General features: G+C 56.9%; 1 protein-coding gene across 2 annotated transcripts in view; it reads left to right on the top strand.

Annotated features, from left to right (window-relative positions):
• Window positions 1-1,779: 1,779 nt before the first annotated feature.
• The window catches only part of AP2A2 (adaptor related protein complex 2 subunit alpha 2), a 48,874-nt gene continuing 33,686 nt past the window's right edge, over window positions 1,780-16,967 (top strand). For both annotated transcript variants that reach the window (XM_059710681.1, XM_059710680.1), the window contains exon 1: window positions 1,780-1,989. In XM_059710681.1, the coding sequence (XP_059566664.1) occupies window positions 1,923-1,989 (67 nt within the window). In that variant the 5' untranslated portion in view covers window positions 1,780-1,922. The remainder of the gene's footprint in view (window positions 1,990-16,967) is intronic.

Genomic DNA, 16,967 nt, shown 5'->3' with positions numbered 1-16,967 from the left:
GCCGCGGGACACCCCCAGACCCGTTGGCCACGCTGCAGGCTTGGGGCTCCCTGGCCTTCCTTTCCTCCTTCTCCATGCAGTTGTTGGGCAGGCCCTTACCTCCCAGTGGAAAGAGATTTTTGGCTCCACCCCCGCCCTTGGGAGCCAGGCTGTGACTACCCGGGGCTAAAATGTAACAGATGTCCAGTTGACACAGTTAAAGAAATGCAACTGTTTCCAAACACAGTCCCAAGGGGGCCTGAGCCTGGCTGAGCAGAGACAGTGGCCTGGGAGGGCCCCGTGGACTCAGCCCGCAGCTGGATGGTAGTAAGTGATCTGAAGGGCTTGCCTGGGCCGACAGGCGTGGGGCTTCCTTATGGCCACCTGTGTGTCTCCTCAGGCCCTGAGCTCCCCCACGCGTGCGCGCGCACACACACTTCCCAGGAGGTTTGGGAAGCCCAGACTCACCCCTGAGAGGAGGTGGCTGCCTGCCCAGCCCTAACCCTCTCCTCCGAGGAGCCCTCCACCTCAGGTGGGGCGGGCACTCTGTCCCTGCCCCTTGTGCGCCTCTGGCTGTGGGGGTGGGTGGGGGTCTGTTTGCTGAGTCCCCTGGCCTCCTACTGTGGGCATGCAGGGCCTGGGGGGTCTCCCTGAAGCCCTCTGCTGGCCCAACTCTTTTTTTAAATTTTTTAAAAATATGCTTTTATTGATGTCAGAGAGGAAGCGAGAGGGAGAGAGAGAAACATCAATGATGAGAATCACTTATCAGCTGCCTCCTGCACACCCCACACTGGGGATTGAGTCTGAAACCCGGGCATGTGACCAGGAATAGAACCGTGACCTCCTCGTTCATAGGTCGATGCTCAACTCTGCACTGGGCCACGCTGGCTGGGCAGGCCCAGCTCTTTGGAAGGCCTTGGGAGGTGGTGAAATTGCTGTTACATAAGGATTTGGGTCTCTACAGCCTGGGTGGGGTGCCTGGCCTGTGGGAGGGGCCTGCCCCTTTCTCCTCCTGGCCGGGGTCCACCCAGGCCTGACCTCTCACCGGGAACTGAGGAAGTGAGCCAGGGTGGGACAGAGGTCTCCTGGTGGGTTGGGGCCACTTCCAGGTGCAGGGCCCAGATAAGTCCTGAGCTTCCTCTTCAAAGCCATCAGCTTCACAAAAGGAGGGCTGGGCAGGGCCACCTGCTCTGCAAACGGACTCCCTGGGTGTCCGTGCCAGCCAAGGCCCCTGCCTCGCTGCGGTGTGGGCCACAGGGGCTGCCCCCTGCCTCCACCTCCCTGGGGTGCAGAGGCCATTGGCCCTGATTGGGCATTGAGGGATGGGACTGTAGCCCGGGCCCTGCGGTCACCTGCTGCTGTCATGGGGTGGGGGCGAGCAGACCTTTCACTGCAGGACGGGCTGGCTCTGCAGGGTTAGGGCGATGTGCATCAGGATCTCAAAGCTCTGCACAGGGGCTGGGCCAGGCCAGTGTGGCTCAGTAGTTGAGCGTGGGCCCATGCACCTGGAGGTCGGTGGTTCCATTCCCGGTCAGGGGCGTGCAGGAGGCAGCCGATCCATGTTTCTCTCTCTCTCTAAAATCAATATATTAAGTAAAAAAAGCTCTGCACACACACCAGCCACCCCATGCGGGCAGCAAGCAACCCGAGGCCGGTCTCCCAGCGCCCGCGCGTGCGCCCGCGGCGTCGGCCTGCAGGGGGCGCCCCCGCGCCGGCCCGACGCGTCCGCCCTCAACGTGCGCGCCCCCGCGCAGACGAGCGTGCGCGTGCGTGCGGACGCGAGCGAGCGAGCGTGCGTGCGCGCGCGCGGCGGCGGCGCCCTGAGCGCGGCGCCGGGAGCCTGAGGTGGCTCGGCGGAGGCGGCTCCTCGGCGGCGCTGCCGGCTTCCCGCTGCCCGCTGCTCCCCGCGGCCTGCCGGCCAGGCCGCTGCCCGGGGCCCCACGATGCCGGCCGTGTCCAAGGGGGACGGGATGCGCGGCCTGGCGGTCTTCATCTCCGACATCCGCAACTGTGAGTGGCCGCGGCGGCGGGCCGGCCTGCAGGGCGGGGGTCCCTAGAGGGCGGGGGCCCGGGGGTCCTGGGGTGCGGGCGTAAAGGGCGGGGGTTCGGGGCTGGGCCCGGGGCGGCGGCCCGGGTGTCGACCTAGAGGGCGGGGGTCCGGGGGCGCGGGGGTGCGGACCCAGGGGCGGGTCCGGGCGGCGCAGGTCGGTCCCGGGCGCAGACCCGGTGCTGCCAACCTGGCGGGGGGTCGGGGCGGGCGCCGAGGGTGCGGGCCGGGCCGGGCCGGACTGGGGTGCGGGCGGGGTGCCGAGGGGTCCTGCGGGCCCCCCCGCGTGATGTCACCCCGCGGGCGCCCTCTCTCCGGTGAGGGAGCGGGTGACCGGCCCCCCAGCCGCGCGGGCCCCGGGGAGCCGCTCTGCGCCCCGCTTCCTGGGCTTCGCGGCCCGGGTCGAGGGGCTCACCTCCCAGGGGGCCCCACGCGGACCCCGACACGCCTGGGGGGGGGTGCCGCCCACCGGGGGCTCAGGGACCCGCGTGCCCGAGTGGGAGGACGCACCCCAGGGGGCGGCCCCGTAAGTGGGGGTTCGGGGCAGAAGCCCGTGGGTCCGGAGAAGCCCTCCATTTGGTTGGAAGATGAACGCGGAGCCGGTCTCCCACGCGTGGACTCCCCCCCCCCCCCCCCCGCCTCGGTGGGAGCAGGTCCGTGACCTCGGCCTGGCCTCCGGCGGGCTGCCCCGGGCTCTGACCCACCGCCCGCCGCCCGCCGGTTGGGAGGAAAGCGAAAGCGGGCCGGGCTGCGGGCGGGGCGTGGGGATGGGACCCGGCTCCGCCATCGGTGCCCCGGCCGGGGCTCTGCACGTCCCTTAGACCCGAGGGGCCGTGGGGTGGTCAGACACCGTCACCCAACGAGCATCAGCCTGCGGTGCTGGTCGGACGTGGCCCGAGCCCCTGTGCCGGGCAGGGCCGGCGTCCCGGCCTGGACTCGGGATGCCTGCCGGTGGACCCGCTCTGCTCCATCCGCTCCATCGGCCGCTGCGCGCTGCCCTGGGGGCAGCATCCCCGTCTCCGCCCCGGGCGCCCCCGTGGTCACCCCCAAAGGCCCCCGCACTTGCCTGCGGGCCAGGTTGCCCTGGTGAGGGCCCTAGAGTAGAGGCTGGGAAGACTTCCATAAGAAGGGGTGCCTCGTCCCTCGTGGGGGCCAGGGCCAGCTCTCCGTCCCTGAAGGACCTCTCCGACCACGCTCCTGCCCGTCCCGCTCCTGCCCCTTCGCGCTGCGCTTCTCCCGAGCAGGGCCCTCCAGCTGCTGGCGCTGGGCCCACCCACGCAGCTCGCCCGCAGGTGGGCCCACGTCTGTCTGGCTCCTCACTCTCCCCTGGTCGCTCGGCTCTGGCATGAGACCTGTGCCGGGTGGGTGAACGGGTGAACGGGTGAACGGACAAGTGAGCCAGAGGTGTCACCGGGGAGGTGACTCTCAGGCCGATGGGGTCTGCAGGGCCACGATGCACGTGCACAGCCAGGAGTGGGCGGGTGGCTGGAGGGGGGGACGAGAACCCGGTCAGAGCTGGCCACAGCTGGTCCCGTGTGGCAGGGAGAGGTCTCGTTCTGTGAGCTCACTGCGCTCTGGGGAGGGGGCCGGAGTGCCAGGCTCTGGAGGGAGGGCACCCAGCTGCTGGCAGGGGCTGGGCTCCTTCTGCCTCTCACCAGCCCATGACGGCAGCCACGGCCTCTGAGCCTCAGTTTCCTCAGCAGACGGGTCTCTTCCAGCTCTACAGTCGCAACTCCCTTCCGCCTCTCTCTCTCTCTCTCTCTCTCTCTCTCTCTCTCTCTCTCTCAAGGAGCTCACGTGTTGGCATCATTTTAAAAAATGTTTTAATTGATTTTTAGAGAGAGAGGAGGGGAGAGGGATAGAAACGAGGGTGAGAGAGAAACACAGTTGGCTGCCTCCTGCATGCTCCCTCCTGGGGATGGAGCCCCCAGCCCTGGGGATTGGACGGGTGACCTCTAGGCCACACCGCGGGCCCTTCTGAGCCGCTCTCCTGTTACCCCGCTGGAGGCCTTTCAGAGCCGCCCTCACCTTCGTCTGCTTCTGGCCGGCTGGCTGGGGACAGGGCACCCCAAGCGTGGGCAGCGCTGAGTGGCGCCAGCGTTTGTGAAACGCACAGGGAGTGAGCCAGTCCAGCGCCTCCACTCACCCACCCTTCCTGACAGGACCCCAGGGCCACTGGGTCAGCTCATGCGCTCAGCGTGAGGGAGCTAGTGAGCTGTTCTCCTTTAATTGGAGTTAAAAAAACGCTGTTTTTATTTAGTCCCACTTTTAAAATAATTCTTTATTTTTTATTTATTAAAAATATTTTTATTGATTTCAGAGAGGAAGGGAGAGGGAGAGAGAGAATCATTGATTGGCTGCCTCCTGCATCCCCCTACGGGGATCAAGCCTGCAACCAGGTCACGTGCCCCTGACCGGAAGTGAACACCCTTCAGTTGCCGCTCTAGCCACTGAGCCAAACCGGCTAGGCTTATAATTATTTACTTTGAAACAAATACAGATTCATAGGCTGTTGCACAGAAATGGACAGGGCGTTGCCTTCACTCGGCCTCCCTAAGGTAGAAGCCTCCCTAACAGTACAGTTTCAACACCGGCCGCTGACACTGACACTGACACGGGCGTATTCACACTTCACCAGTATTAGTGCACTGACATGCATCGTGTGTGTGTGTGTGTGTGTGTGTGTGTGTGTGTGTGTGTGGCGGGGGCCCATGCCTTCATCACGTGTAGCTTTGCCTGCGTTGCATAACCCCCGCTCCATCAAGATACAGAGCTGTTTTGCATGGCAGAGCTCCTGTGCTCCCCGTGTAGCCAGACCTCCCCCAGCCGCCCGTCTGTGCGCCGTCCCTGCTCCCACCCCAGGGGGCTGTGCGAGGCGCTGGCTGTCCTGTGCGATGGGCTGTTCTCACTCAGCGCTGTGCCCTGAGGCCCGTCCAGGCCAGCGCCCTGACCGGCATTCCCTTCAGGCCATCGCGAGGAAGAAAGCACTGCTGCGATTGGGAGATGACAGTACGGCTGTTCACTCGGTTCTTGGGACTGCTGTTGGCTCTGACACGTGTGATGTGTGGCAAAGGAGAGCCATGTGCAGTTGACCCTTGAACAATGGTGGGCTAGAGGCGCCGACCCGTGTGGTTGAACATCCGCGTCTAACTTTTGATTCCCCAGAAACTGAACCGCAGCTGTCCCTCAGCACCCCAGGGGGATTGGCTCCCGGACCCATGGGTACCCAAAGGCGCGGATGCTCAAGTCCCTCCTGTACAACGGTGTAGGTCCGGGTCTAGACGGCCTCCACATCCGCGGATTCCCAGCTGTGGATGTGGAGCCCAGGGACACGGGGGCCGACTGTGTACGTGTTGAAAGAAGTCCGTGTTCAGTGGCTCTGCGCTTGGGTTGTTCAAGGGGCGCTGGCATAACAATTAACGCGCGCCCTCTGCACCGCCAGGCCGGCAGGGAAGGGAGAAGTGATGGTCTTCATTCTTGGGAGACCAGTCCCGGTGCCAGGGGCAGACCTGCCGCTCATCCCCCCCGCTGGGTGGTGTGGCCACGGTGCGGGGTCGCGCTTGGTGGCGGTTTACTTCATGCCTGCCGGCGCTCCTGCAGATGAAGGGAACAAGGAGGTGTAATTAGCCATTTGGCAAAACCCTGACCTCCCAGTTCCTGGAGAAAGCGTGCGGTTTCGCTGCGGGCGCTGCTGACCTGGCGGAGGATCCTCAGCGCTCCGTCCCTGCGTGTCGGCTGGAACGCGCGGTGCATTTCAGCATGACTAAAGTTTAAAAAATGTTATTTGCTCATGAGACCCATTGCATGAGTCAGACATTGGACATGGAGAAATCGAACATAAAAATTCAGATCCAGTGTAAACTTCCGTGTAAAAATTAAAGTCGGCCCTTCACTTTCCTGCGCAGTAATAACCATCAGGATCGGAATTTGCCAGTCTGCTTTGTAACTTTTGAAGTTTTAAAAAAAAAAAAGTAAGATTCATTTTAGTCTTGACTGTACGGTTTAAAAACGCTGACTTTTTGAAAAAGAATGCTCCTCTGGCATCTTTTCTTTTGCACGCTCATGCATAATCTTCGATTCTTAGAAGCTGATTAAGGAAGTCTGTGACGGAGAAGGGTGAGGGGGGTGGGCCCCCCGGCAGGGGAGGAAGGAAAGGTTTGGTCCAGTTGAACTTTTCTGACCAGGCTGGTGGTTGCTGCTTCTGGGAGCGGCTGTGTGTCCTTCCCATGTCCCCCTGGCTGCTCTGAAGGGAGATAACTCTTTTGTGACAAGTTGTCATGTCCTGGGGATAAGTGTTCTCACGCTGGAGCCTTAGAATTGCTTTTCTTTCCTCTTAAAATGATTTTTACTCTGTTTTTTGGGGCAGCCATGTGTGTCAGGATTTTGTTTTCGCAGAGTTATTGGAAAGACCATCTTTGTGGGAGTCAATGTCATGTCCTTGGCTTTTAAAGTATCAAATAGAGTCAGACCAGAGGGTGGGTTTGAGGGGTTTGCACCAGCGTGACTGGGGAGCATGACTCTGGTGTGCGCTCCTGGGACGGGCCCTGAGCTCCTCAGGATCTTACCTGCTCGTTCCTGCGGGTTCTTGGGGTGAGGCCGTCCTCCTGTGGCACCTTTCAACGCTTGGAGGGCTCCAAACACCGAGCGTCTATTTCTGTACGTCTCTGGTGGACTGGTTTGGTCAAGAGGCTGGCCCTGCGCTGCCCCACAACTCCGTGTGGCCGCCCTGGCCGTGCGGTGTTCACGAGGTGCTTCCAGGATGCGCGGCGATGGCCACACACTGTGCTTCCCCCGAGAGCCTGAGCATGTGGAATTCTGGGACAGATTGGGCTTAGGTTTTGGATCTGGAATGCTCCTGGGCCTGTTATGTGACCTACTGTGTGGGGCTCAGAGAAGTGTCTCCCTGAGGAGCTCAGACGTGCACTCACCTTGATCGAGCACCTCCTGAACACACAGGAGAGGAAGAGGCACCAGGTGGACCAGTGGGCCCTGGCCCCAGGGGTTCTCTGGTTTAGAGGTGGGCAGGTCCTAGAGCAGGGGTCCTCAAACTTTTTAAACAGGGGGCCCGTTCACTGCCCCTCAGACCGTTGGAGGGCCGGACTATAGTTTAAAAAAAAACTATGAACAAATTCCTATGCACACTGCACATATCTTATTTTGAAGTAAAAAAATAAAACGGGAACAAATACAGTATTTGTATTTGCATGTGGCCCGCAGGCCGGAGTTTGAGGACCCCTGTCCTAGAGGGAGGGCAGAGGGAATGAGGGAGGCGGTCCCAAGTCAGACCTTGGAGTGCTTCCTGTTGGCCTGTGGCCTTGAGTCTTTTTCTGTGGAAGTGTGTCTAGCCCAGGGGTGGGCAAACTTTTTGACTTGAGGGCCACAATGGGTTCTTAAACTGGACCAGAGGCCGGAACAAAAGCATGGATGGAGTGTTTGTGTGAACTAATATAAATTCAAAGTAAACATCATTACATAAAAGGGTATGGTCTTTTTTTTCAATAGTTTTCTTCATTTCAAACGGGCCAAATCCAGCCCGCGGGCCGTAGTTTGCTCACAACTGGTAGCCCCTCCTACCCCATCCAGTGGTCAGCACGGTCAGACCTGACCGAAGAGCGGTAGGCTTCATCGTGAACCCGGGGGGCGGGGAGGGGGGGAGCAGTCAGCCACAGAGGGCGGGGCATGGAGCAAGTTAACGGAGGTTCCCATCTTCACATGAACGGATGCTACTCACAGGCAAACAGAGGGCAACAGGTGGCCAAGACTCGATGGCAAAGCTGTACGTGCCTGCCGATCCTGTGTTCGCCTTTTTCCCGTCTTCCCGACTTCGGTGTGAAAGCTGACATGGCTGAAATGTCATGAGATGCAGCATGTGCCGTCGTGTTGAGGAGAATTTCTGGCCAGAAGTTCAAGCCGGTGCTCCCCGTGGAGGTGGGCGCTGAGGCTGAGCTAGAACGGGCTCCTGTGCTGCGGTGCAGGGGCTGGAGGGTCGGCCCAGAGGCAGGAAGTGGCCTGTTCTCCACCGGAGACTGAGTTAGGAAGAGGACCCGAGTGTGGCGACAGTGAGGGGCACGTGGGGGAAAGGGAGACGAGTCCTAGCCTTGCCCAACGTGCTGCCGTGCCCACCGATGCCGTTGACGCTGGTCCCACCTGCCTCCACACATCACTTCCTGCCAACCCTTCATCGTTTTCCTTCAGCGTTGTTGGCAGAGAGGAGCGAGGTGGGGCACCGTCACCCAGTAATGAGAGTGTAGGCAGTGGGTCAGGGAGCTGCTGGGTGGGTCCAGTGCCTCTTCTGTGGGGGTGGGTGCTGCAGATTGGAGAAGGGCAGGGAGGCCTGGTCGGGTGGCTCAGTGGGTTAGGGCACATACAAGAAGCAACCAATGGATGCGTGAATCAGCACAAAAACAAGTCAGCGTTCCTTTCTCTCTCACTCTCCCCCTTCCTCTCTCTCAAAAAAATTTTTTTTAAAAAGAAACAAAGAAGGGCAGGGATGTGTCCACACCCATCCTGGGCCCCAGATGGAGAGGATCGCCTTGGCCGTGAGGCCGAGACCCTCTCCCCGCGCATTCGGTGGAGCTCCCTCAGCCTCCGGCGCCTCAGAGCTGCTGGCTGTGGTCACACTCCCCCAGGGGTGCGGACAGCCCCTGGTTCAGTCCCCTCTCCCACCTTTGCCTACTGGGGCCTGCAGAGCCTGAGGTCTCAGCCCAGTGAGGTGGGTGGTGCTCCGTCCTGGTCCTCGGAGTTGGGACGCTGACCTTCCTTCCCACGGCCGTGAGGTGTGCCTGCGGGTGGCCAGCATCCCCGTGGGCCGCCTGGTGTTTGTTTCGTCCTGTCGGGTGCTTTTCTTACTTTAAAATCCTTCTGGGATTTTAAAGCGACCAAGGCTGTACTCGGAGAGGGTGCCTGGAGCACTTAGCCCCCTGAGGCTGCGTAGGGGGTTTAGGTTTGCATTTTCTGTGGCCAGCCCTCCTCCATGGGATGTGGTTGAGAGAGCAGCTTAGAAAGCACTAAAAACAACACTGAATTGATGTTGAATGTCTTTTAAAATAGCCAATAGAGAATCATAGCGAGAAAATGACTATTTTGGAACATTTTTGAATTGCATTTATTGTTCTTGAAAAATACAGTTCTGTAGTTTTCTCTCTCTCTTTTCAAAAATTGATTTTTAGAGAAAAGGGAGAGGGTTAGAGAGACAGAAATATCAATGAAAGAAAGATCAATCAGTTACCCGCTGCATGCTCTAACCACTGAGCCACCGTCCAGGGCGGAAACCACCGTTTCATCTCGTCTGTGCAGGTTTGTCGTTGCCTGAGGTGGGAGGGTCAGTCCTATGGTTACACTGGCTTCTGAGGAGCGTCTGGGCTGGTGTTAGAGAGGAGACAGGCGGTCACTGTGGCGTGAGTGCGGGTCACCACCAGGTGGTCACACTGCCACACGTCTCCTTCCTGTGGGCAGGTGTGCTCCCGGCACCAGTCCTTCATGTATGCACCTGAGCTGCATGGGACACTTGACATTAGTATTTGGTTCTCCTCTCTACGGACGGGGAAACTGAGGCGCAGGAGCCTAAGGCCACCTGACTGCCTGCCTAGGAGGTGGTAGAGCCCATGGAGACCCACGTCTCCCGGAACCCCAGTGCTGGGCTAGTTCTGCCGGAGGGGCCAGTGGGTGGGTCGGGGAGGACTGAGCTGGAGAACCTGATGTGGGAGAACCATGGGGATGACTGGGAACCGGGAGTCTCACCGCACTGAGTTTTGCTGTAGCGCAGTGGTTCTCGACCTTGGCTGCACATGAGAATCACCGGAGAATTTTTAAAATCCTGATTTCCGGGCCTCATCCTCCGGAAATTCTGTTTCTTTGTTATGGGGAGGGGCCACAACATTAGTAACAAAGAAACAGAATTTCCGGAGTATGAGGCCCAGAAATCAGGATTTTAAAAAGATCCCCAGGTGATTCTAACGTGCAGCCAAGGTTGAGAACGCTGCTGTAGAGGAAAGAGGAGCTGCTGACCGCTGAGGGCACAGGGTGTGGCTCCCTATGGCCCCAGCAGCAAACCAGGCAGCGCTGCGCTCTGTAGTGCCGGTGGGAGCCGCCCACTGGGCCCAGCAGGACCTTGCCTTCGGTCTCACCGGTGTCTGTGAGCCCGTCCCTCTGGAGACTTGGGTGTGGCTTCCGCCCAGTCCCTGCTCCCAGCGGCAGACTGGCCACATTCCTTCTCAGGCCCCGAGGCCCCTCCAGTGAACCCCCTTCAAGCCATGGATTTCTGACACATCAGCCACATCCGCTGCCTCCAGGCAGAGTTCCCTGTAGGTAAGGGCTCATCTGATTAGAGCAGGCCGCGGCCCACGCCCAGGAGACCAGCTGACTCCCTGCTTTAGTCACCTCTGCAGGGCTCCTGTTGCCCTGGCAGGTAACTCACAGGATCCTTGCCTTAAGGTTAATTCACTCTTCAACAAGCTTACTGAGCGGTTTTACACACAGCGAAGCAGCAAGGATACCCTCACGTGTCTTACATTGAGTGAGGAAAGGAAAGTGAACAGTGTCACAGGGGACCTTACAAACGACATTCAGAGGAAACAAAGGAGGGAAAGGGGTGTGTCGGGCCCTGCAGTGCTGGCCGCTGGGTAGGGAGGCCAGTGTGGCTGCAGCAGGAGTTGGGAGAGAGCTGGGTGGCGGGGCTTGCAGGAGCCAGTGGAGGGTGAGCAGGGGGGCTTAGCCTCAGAAGGGTCCTCTCATGGCCGCCGTGTTGAGGGCAGGGGAGGGGAGGGAAAGTAGGAGGTGAGTCAGGAGGTCTGAACCAGGTGAGAAAGGTGAGGACTCCTGGGAAGTGGGGGACTAGAGCCTGTTTGCAGGCTGATGAGGAGAAGGGCCAGGAGGAAGTGGAGGGGTGAGAGAGGCAGAGGGGCAGGTGGAGGTGGGAGGAGGGAGCAGGGTCCCAGCTGCCAGTAAGGGGCGAGACGCTGGAGGTGGAGGAGAAGCAGATAGGCGAGCTGGTGGGCCTCCCTGGCTGCAGGTGTGAGGCCAGCCTGGCGACTGGGGGTGTGGGTTCCCAGGCGCCTCGCTGTGCAGGCTCAGGTGCCAGCTGGCCAAGGGCTGCGTTTGGCAGGGAGGGGTTTGCTAAGCAGGTGTAGTGCTGGAGGAGGAGGGTCGGGCTGATTATGTGCGGGGCTGAAGCTGGCCAAGAGCGGCTGAGGACAGGAGGGAGAGACAGTGGGTCGTGGGTCCTGGGGGCAGTGGGTGTTGGGAGTTTGCACCTGGTGGAGGAGCTGAGAGGTCGGGGCTGGTGGGACGCCTGCATTGGAGTGTGCGGGGGTGACTGTTGGAGGGGCTGGGGTGCGGACCAGACCACCTGAGGAGCCATGGTTGGCAGTGGTGGGTGTCATGTGCCGGAGTATTTATCACGAAGGGTGGCGCTCCTCCCTGGGTGGGGAGAGGCGTGCTCTAGTAGTAACTGGGCAGGTCTTCCCAGTTGTACGCATTTTTGTCCTTTTGTTGTTGTAGTCTTGTCCCCAATTAAATGTTTTAAAAAATTTAAAATCTGAGAAGGTAGTTTAAGCAGTTGACTCGTCCCATCCTGGCCCTCAGAGTCAGTCTTTCTCCTTTTATAGCCCTTTCTTCTCTCATCTTTAAGATGTGATTGCTTACCAATTCTAAGTTACATGTTCATATGGCCGATGAGTGTCCCCTAATCATTGTATATTGGTTTCGTGCCGTGGAAGATGAGGCTGTAACTTACCTGAGCTTCCTTCTCCCGTTCTCTGATGCAGGTGTGGGGAACACCCGGCCGGGGGCTGTAGCAGGTCCGCAAACCATCGGGTCTGGCCCGGCCAAGGCCTTGGGGGAGTTAATGACATGGTGGACGTTATATAGCAGGCTCATGTGTAAGCTGATAATTTTGTGTGGCCTGTGAGTGATGTTACAACTATCCAAATGGCCCTTGGCAGGAAAAGGCCCCCCGCTGCTCTGATACGTTGCAGCATTTGATCGTATTAATGAATAGCATTTAATTCGTGTCCGAAAATACTCTTCTCAGCCAAGAAGGGCTCAACTTTTAATTTCTTGGAGTTAGCTATTGCCTTTGCTTGGTTACTTTTTGAGGCACCTGTTGCCCTGCAGCCCCCGTTTTGGGACGTGACTGTGACAGCCTCTGTGTGGGGGGACAGCCAGGCAGCCTCAGTCCCCACCCTGGTGGGCACGCCCTGCTGGATGGGCTGCTCTGGGACTTCTGGCACTGTGGAGGGTCTCGCTTCTGGCTGGACCTTTTCTTTGGGGACCCAGTTGTCTGTGCTCTGGGCCTGTGTGCGTCTGTACTCAGTGGGGGTGCATGTCCTGGTGCAGCTGAGAAAGACGATGCAGGAGCTGAAACAGTTTTGAGATTTTGCATTTTTGAAAGTATTTATTACGTTCACACTTGATTGGCTGGGGTAGAAGTCCAGGCTGGGAGTGGCTCTCCCTGGCCCAGTGATCTGGATGCGAGGACGCTGTGGCCAGGGTGGCCACACTCACTCTGGAAACTCGTGCTCTGGGTTTGGGTTGTTTTTTGACAATTTCCTTTTACCTGCTCTTGTTCAGTAATCTGCTAATAGTAGAAATTCGGGCCTCTTGCCTTACATTTTCTGAACGTTTTCTCTCATTTCTCATTCCTCTGTCTTTGTGGTACTCTGATTCCTGTGGCTCTCAGCTTGGTCCTCTGGCCCTGGTTTTGGATTTTGGATTTCTGCTCTCACTTTGAATTCGAGGGCTTCCTTATGGCCCGAGGCTCCTTCTTCCGTGGCATCTGGCCCTTAAAGCCATGTCTCCTCTTGTTCTTGTCAGAGTGCTGGCTGTTTGGAGTGTCCTCCTCTCATGGCCTCTGTGGGGACCCTCTCTCAGGCTTGTTGTGGTCTCTGGCTCATGCGGAGGCCCTTCTGGACGCCTGTTGGTGGGTGTCTGTCCACTAATAGGTGCCAGCATGGCCAGCATGGGCAGGGCTCCCGGCACGGTGCCAGCGGAGGGTCCCTGCAGCCATCTTCGGAGCAGCCCCCGTCTCGCCTGGTTGGAGGGAGGTGGGTAAGCCCGCTGCTGTTCTCGAGGGGTGTCTCCATCAGCGAGCCCGCATGCAGCGAGCTTTCCCTGGTGCTGCCTTGCGCCCAGCCCAGCACCCGGTCTCACTGGGCTTGGCACGCCTGTGTTCCTGCTGGGGTTGGGGTGGGGCCTGGCTCAGGGTCTGCGGTGGGACCTGCTCCTTTCATGGACGTCCGGCCCCTGCTCCTGACGCTGCTTCTCAGGCACCTGGCACCTCCAGGTCCCCATCCCTTCAGGTCTCTGTCCGGCCCCTCTTCCCCCCGCAGGCAGCTGGGTCCCAGTTGCTCTGTTAGGCTGAGCCACTTATCGCATGACCAGCTCTGTCCAGTGTCCAAAGTTGTGATACAGTCTTCTCCTTTTAAATATGGTTTTGACTAATTTTCTATATTATACACACACACACACACACACGTGCACGCACACACGTGCACGCACACATGCCTTCATGACCATGAGGCCATTACTTATACTTTGGAGTAATCACTGCGTGAGAGAAGGCCCTGTGAAAGAATAATTTAACTTTTTGTACTTTTTAGTTTTAAATGAAGTAATAACACCTTTGATTCAATCTAATTTGGACAGCAGTTCTCATTGTAGAGCTTGTTTCTAACGGAATTTTATTTTATTTTATTTTTTTAAAAAAATATATTTTATTGATTTTTCACAGAGAGGAAGGGAGAGAGATAGAGAGTCAGAAACATCGATGAGAGAGAAACATCGACCAGCTGCCTCCTGCACATCTCCCACTGGAGATGTGCCTGCAACCCAGGTACATGCCCTTGACCGGAATCGAACCTGGGACCTTTCAGTCCGCAGGCCGACGCTCTATCCACTGAGCCAAACCGGTTTCGGCTCTAACGGAATTTTAAAGAGAACGTGGGGTTCTGGGGCATTTTCTCTGGGTCTTACCTGAAGCAAGCACACGGAGGCCTCGTTTCCCGCTGCGCAGAGCGGGGCCTGCTCCTGTGGGGGAGTGTGGTCTCTGAAACCCGGGACTCAGAGCGCGGAGGTGGGCGCCGAGAGGCTTGTCTCCTACACGCCATCTGGGCGGCCAGCAGCGGCTTGCCGGTAACGGGATGCAGGGAGTGGGAGTTTCTTTGTGGTTACCCAGGATCGATCGCCACTGCTGTTGGTCATGAGTCACCAGAGGAGTTTGGATATCTAAATTGCCAGAGTTACTTTAGACTCTGAACTTCAACCTTTAAAAATAGAAACGTCTTTTAGAACGTGCTTCCTGGTGGACAGGACGAGGGACCCCAGGAGGCCTCTGAGGAGTGCTGCCTGGGACCACCTCCTGAGCGGAGAAACTGGGTGGCGAAGAGCTGGGTCTGCTCAGGATGTGGGGCCAGTGCAGTTGGAGTGCGGGGGTGGGGGCGGGGCAGACACGGAGTCAGACTGCTGGGCTCTGAGGCCTGACAGCGAGCCTGCGCTTCTCCGAGGGAGCGACAGCCTGATTACACGTAAAGGATGCTTGGCTTCTCTGCAGGGAGTAGTCAGGGAGGCCGAGTGGAAGGGGAGGCTGCTACAGTCTAGACAAGAGGTGTTGGTGACAGTGGAGGTGGTGGGGGTGGAGCAGTCACGCGGAGGAAGGATGGGCGAGGCTTCTGACAGGTGGCCAGGGGAGGAGCTCAGAGGCGCTGTGTGGATTAAAGAGCAGAGATTGGCAGAATGGATTTAAAAAACACATGATCCAACTATATACTGTGTTCAAGAAGCACTATAGATTAAAAGACACAAATAAAAGATACCAGAAGAGAGCCGAGCAGCTGTGTTAATATCAGAAAAAATAGACTTTAGGGCAAAAATTATTTTTAGGGACATAGAAGAACATTTTATTTTACTTTTTAAATGTATTTTTATTAATTTTAGAGTGGGAGGGGGAGAGAGAGAGAGACATCAGTGATGAGAGAGAATCTTGGATTGGCTGCCTTCTGCATGCTTCCCAATGGGGATCGAGCCCACAACCTGGGCATGTGCCCTGATGGGGAAGCAAACTGTGACCTCCTGGTTCATAGGTTGATGCTCAACCACTGAGCCATGCCAGCCAGGCTAGAAGAACATTTTATAATGATTAAGGGTCAACCCCTTGAGGAGGTTATAGGCATATCTACACCTAATAACAGCCCCTATATACATGGAGAAGGGAGCAATAGACAATCTGGTGATGGTGGGAGACCTTAACCCCCTATTTTCAGAAATCGGTACCACATTTAGACAGGTTAGCAGTCAGTGGAAGACTCACACACTGGAGGCCAGCTGGCCTCCCAGACACCCACAGACTCTCCCCTTCCCAAGGAGAGAAGACACGTCCTCTCAGTGCACAGGAGTGCCCTGCGGGATAGGCCAGACGCTGGGCCTCAGAGTCTCAACACATTTCACAGCTGAACGCACACGAAGTCTATTCTGCAACCACAGGAAGAGTGAGAAGCTAGGAGGACATTCCCAAACGTGGACATTAAACAGCCTCCGATATAACCAGTGGGGCAAAGAAGGGAGATTAAAAACACTTTGAGATGAATGAAAATAAAAATAGACCCAAACTGACCAAGAGAAGAGAGAAAAGGCTTAGATGACTAAAATCAGAAGAGAAAAGGGACTTTATTAGTGAATTTGCAGAAATAAAAAGGAGTGTAATGGAGTACCATGAATAGTAATTGTGTGCCAAAAATTAGCTAACTTAAATAAGATGGAGAAATTCCTGGAAAGACATAAACGAAACTGACTAAAGAAAAATAAATCTGAACAGGCTGATAATGAAGAAAGAGATTGAATTATTAATTTAAGAACTTTCCACAAGAACAAACGCTGGCCCAGATGGCTTCATGCAGGCATTCTACCAAACACTTCAATGGCCAGTTCCGATCTTTACAAACTTTGAAAAATAGGAGAGGAGAGAACGCTTCCCCGCTCATCCTGGGAGGCCAGTGTCCCCAGTACCAAAGCCAGAAAGAGACATTGCAGCCGGAAGACCAGAGGCCAGCTTCTCTGGGAATGCAGATGTTCAGCCTCAGTGCAGTGTCCGGGAGGCTGTTCCTGGTGCAAGGACACAGGGATTGATGGGAGAGGATTGCGAGTACAGAAATAAACCTTAGCACGTGCTCCAAGTCACTAAGCATCGAGATATGCAAATCAAAACGACAATGCGGTACCATCTCACACCTGTCAGAATGGCTGTCATCAACAAATCAACAAACGACAAGTGCTGGAGAGGATGTGGAGAAAAAGGAACACTTGTGCACTGCTGGTGGGAATGCAGACTGGTGCAGCCACTATGGAAGACAGTATGGAGTTTCCTCAAAAAACTAAAAATGGGACTCCCATTTGACCCTGTGATCCCACTTCTAGGACTATATCCCAAGAAACCAGAAACACCAATCAGAAAGGATATATGCACCCCTATGTTCACTGTAGCACAATTTACAATAGTAAGATTTGGAAACAGCCTAAGTGCCCATCAGCAGATGAGTGGATTAGAAAACTGTGGTACATCTACACAATGGAATACACGCTGTGGTAAAAAAGGAGTTCTTACCATTTGCAACAGCATGGATGGAACTGGAGAGCATTATGCTAAGCGAAATAAGCCAGTCAGAGAAAGATAAATACCACATGATCTCACTCATTTGTGGAATATAATGAACAACATAAACTGATGAACAAAAACAGATCCAGAGACAGAGAAGCATCGATCAGACTGTCAAACCTCAGAGGGAAGGTAGGGGAGGGTGGGGGTAAGGGGGAGAGATCAACCAAGAGACTTGTATGCAGGCATATAGGCCTAACCAATGGACACAGACACCAGGGGGTGAGGGCATAAATAGGGGTGGGGTGGGGGCAATGGGGGGATAAGGACACATATGTAATACCTTAATCAATAAAG

Source organism: Myotis daubentonii, chromosome 9 (genome assembly GCF_963259705.1).
Source record: "Myotis daubentonii chromosome 9, mMyoDau2.1, whole genome shotgun sequence".
Lineage (NCBI taxonomy): Eukaryota > Metazoa > Chordata > Mammalia > Chiroptera > Vespertilionidae > Myotis > Myotis daubentonii.
This window is presented reverse-complemented; position numbering and strand designations above follow the sequence as displayed.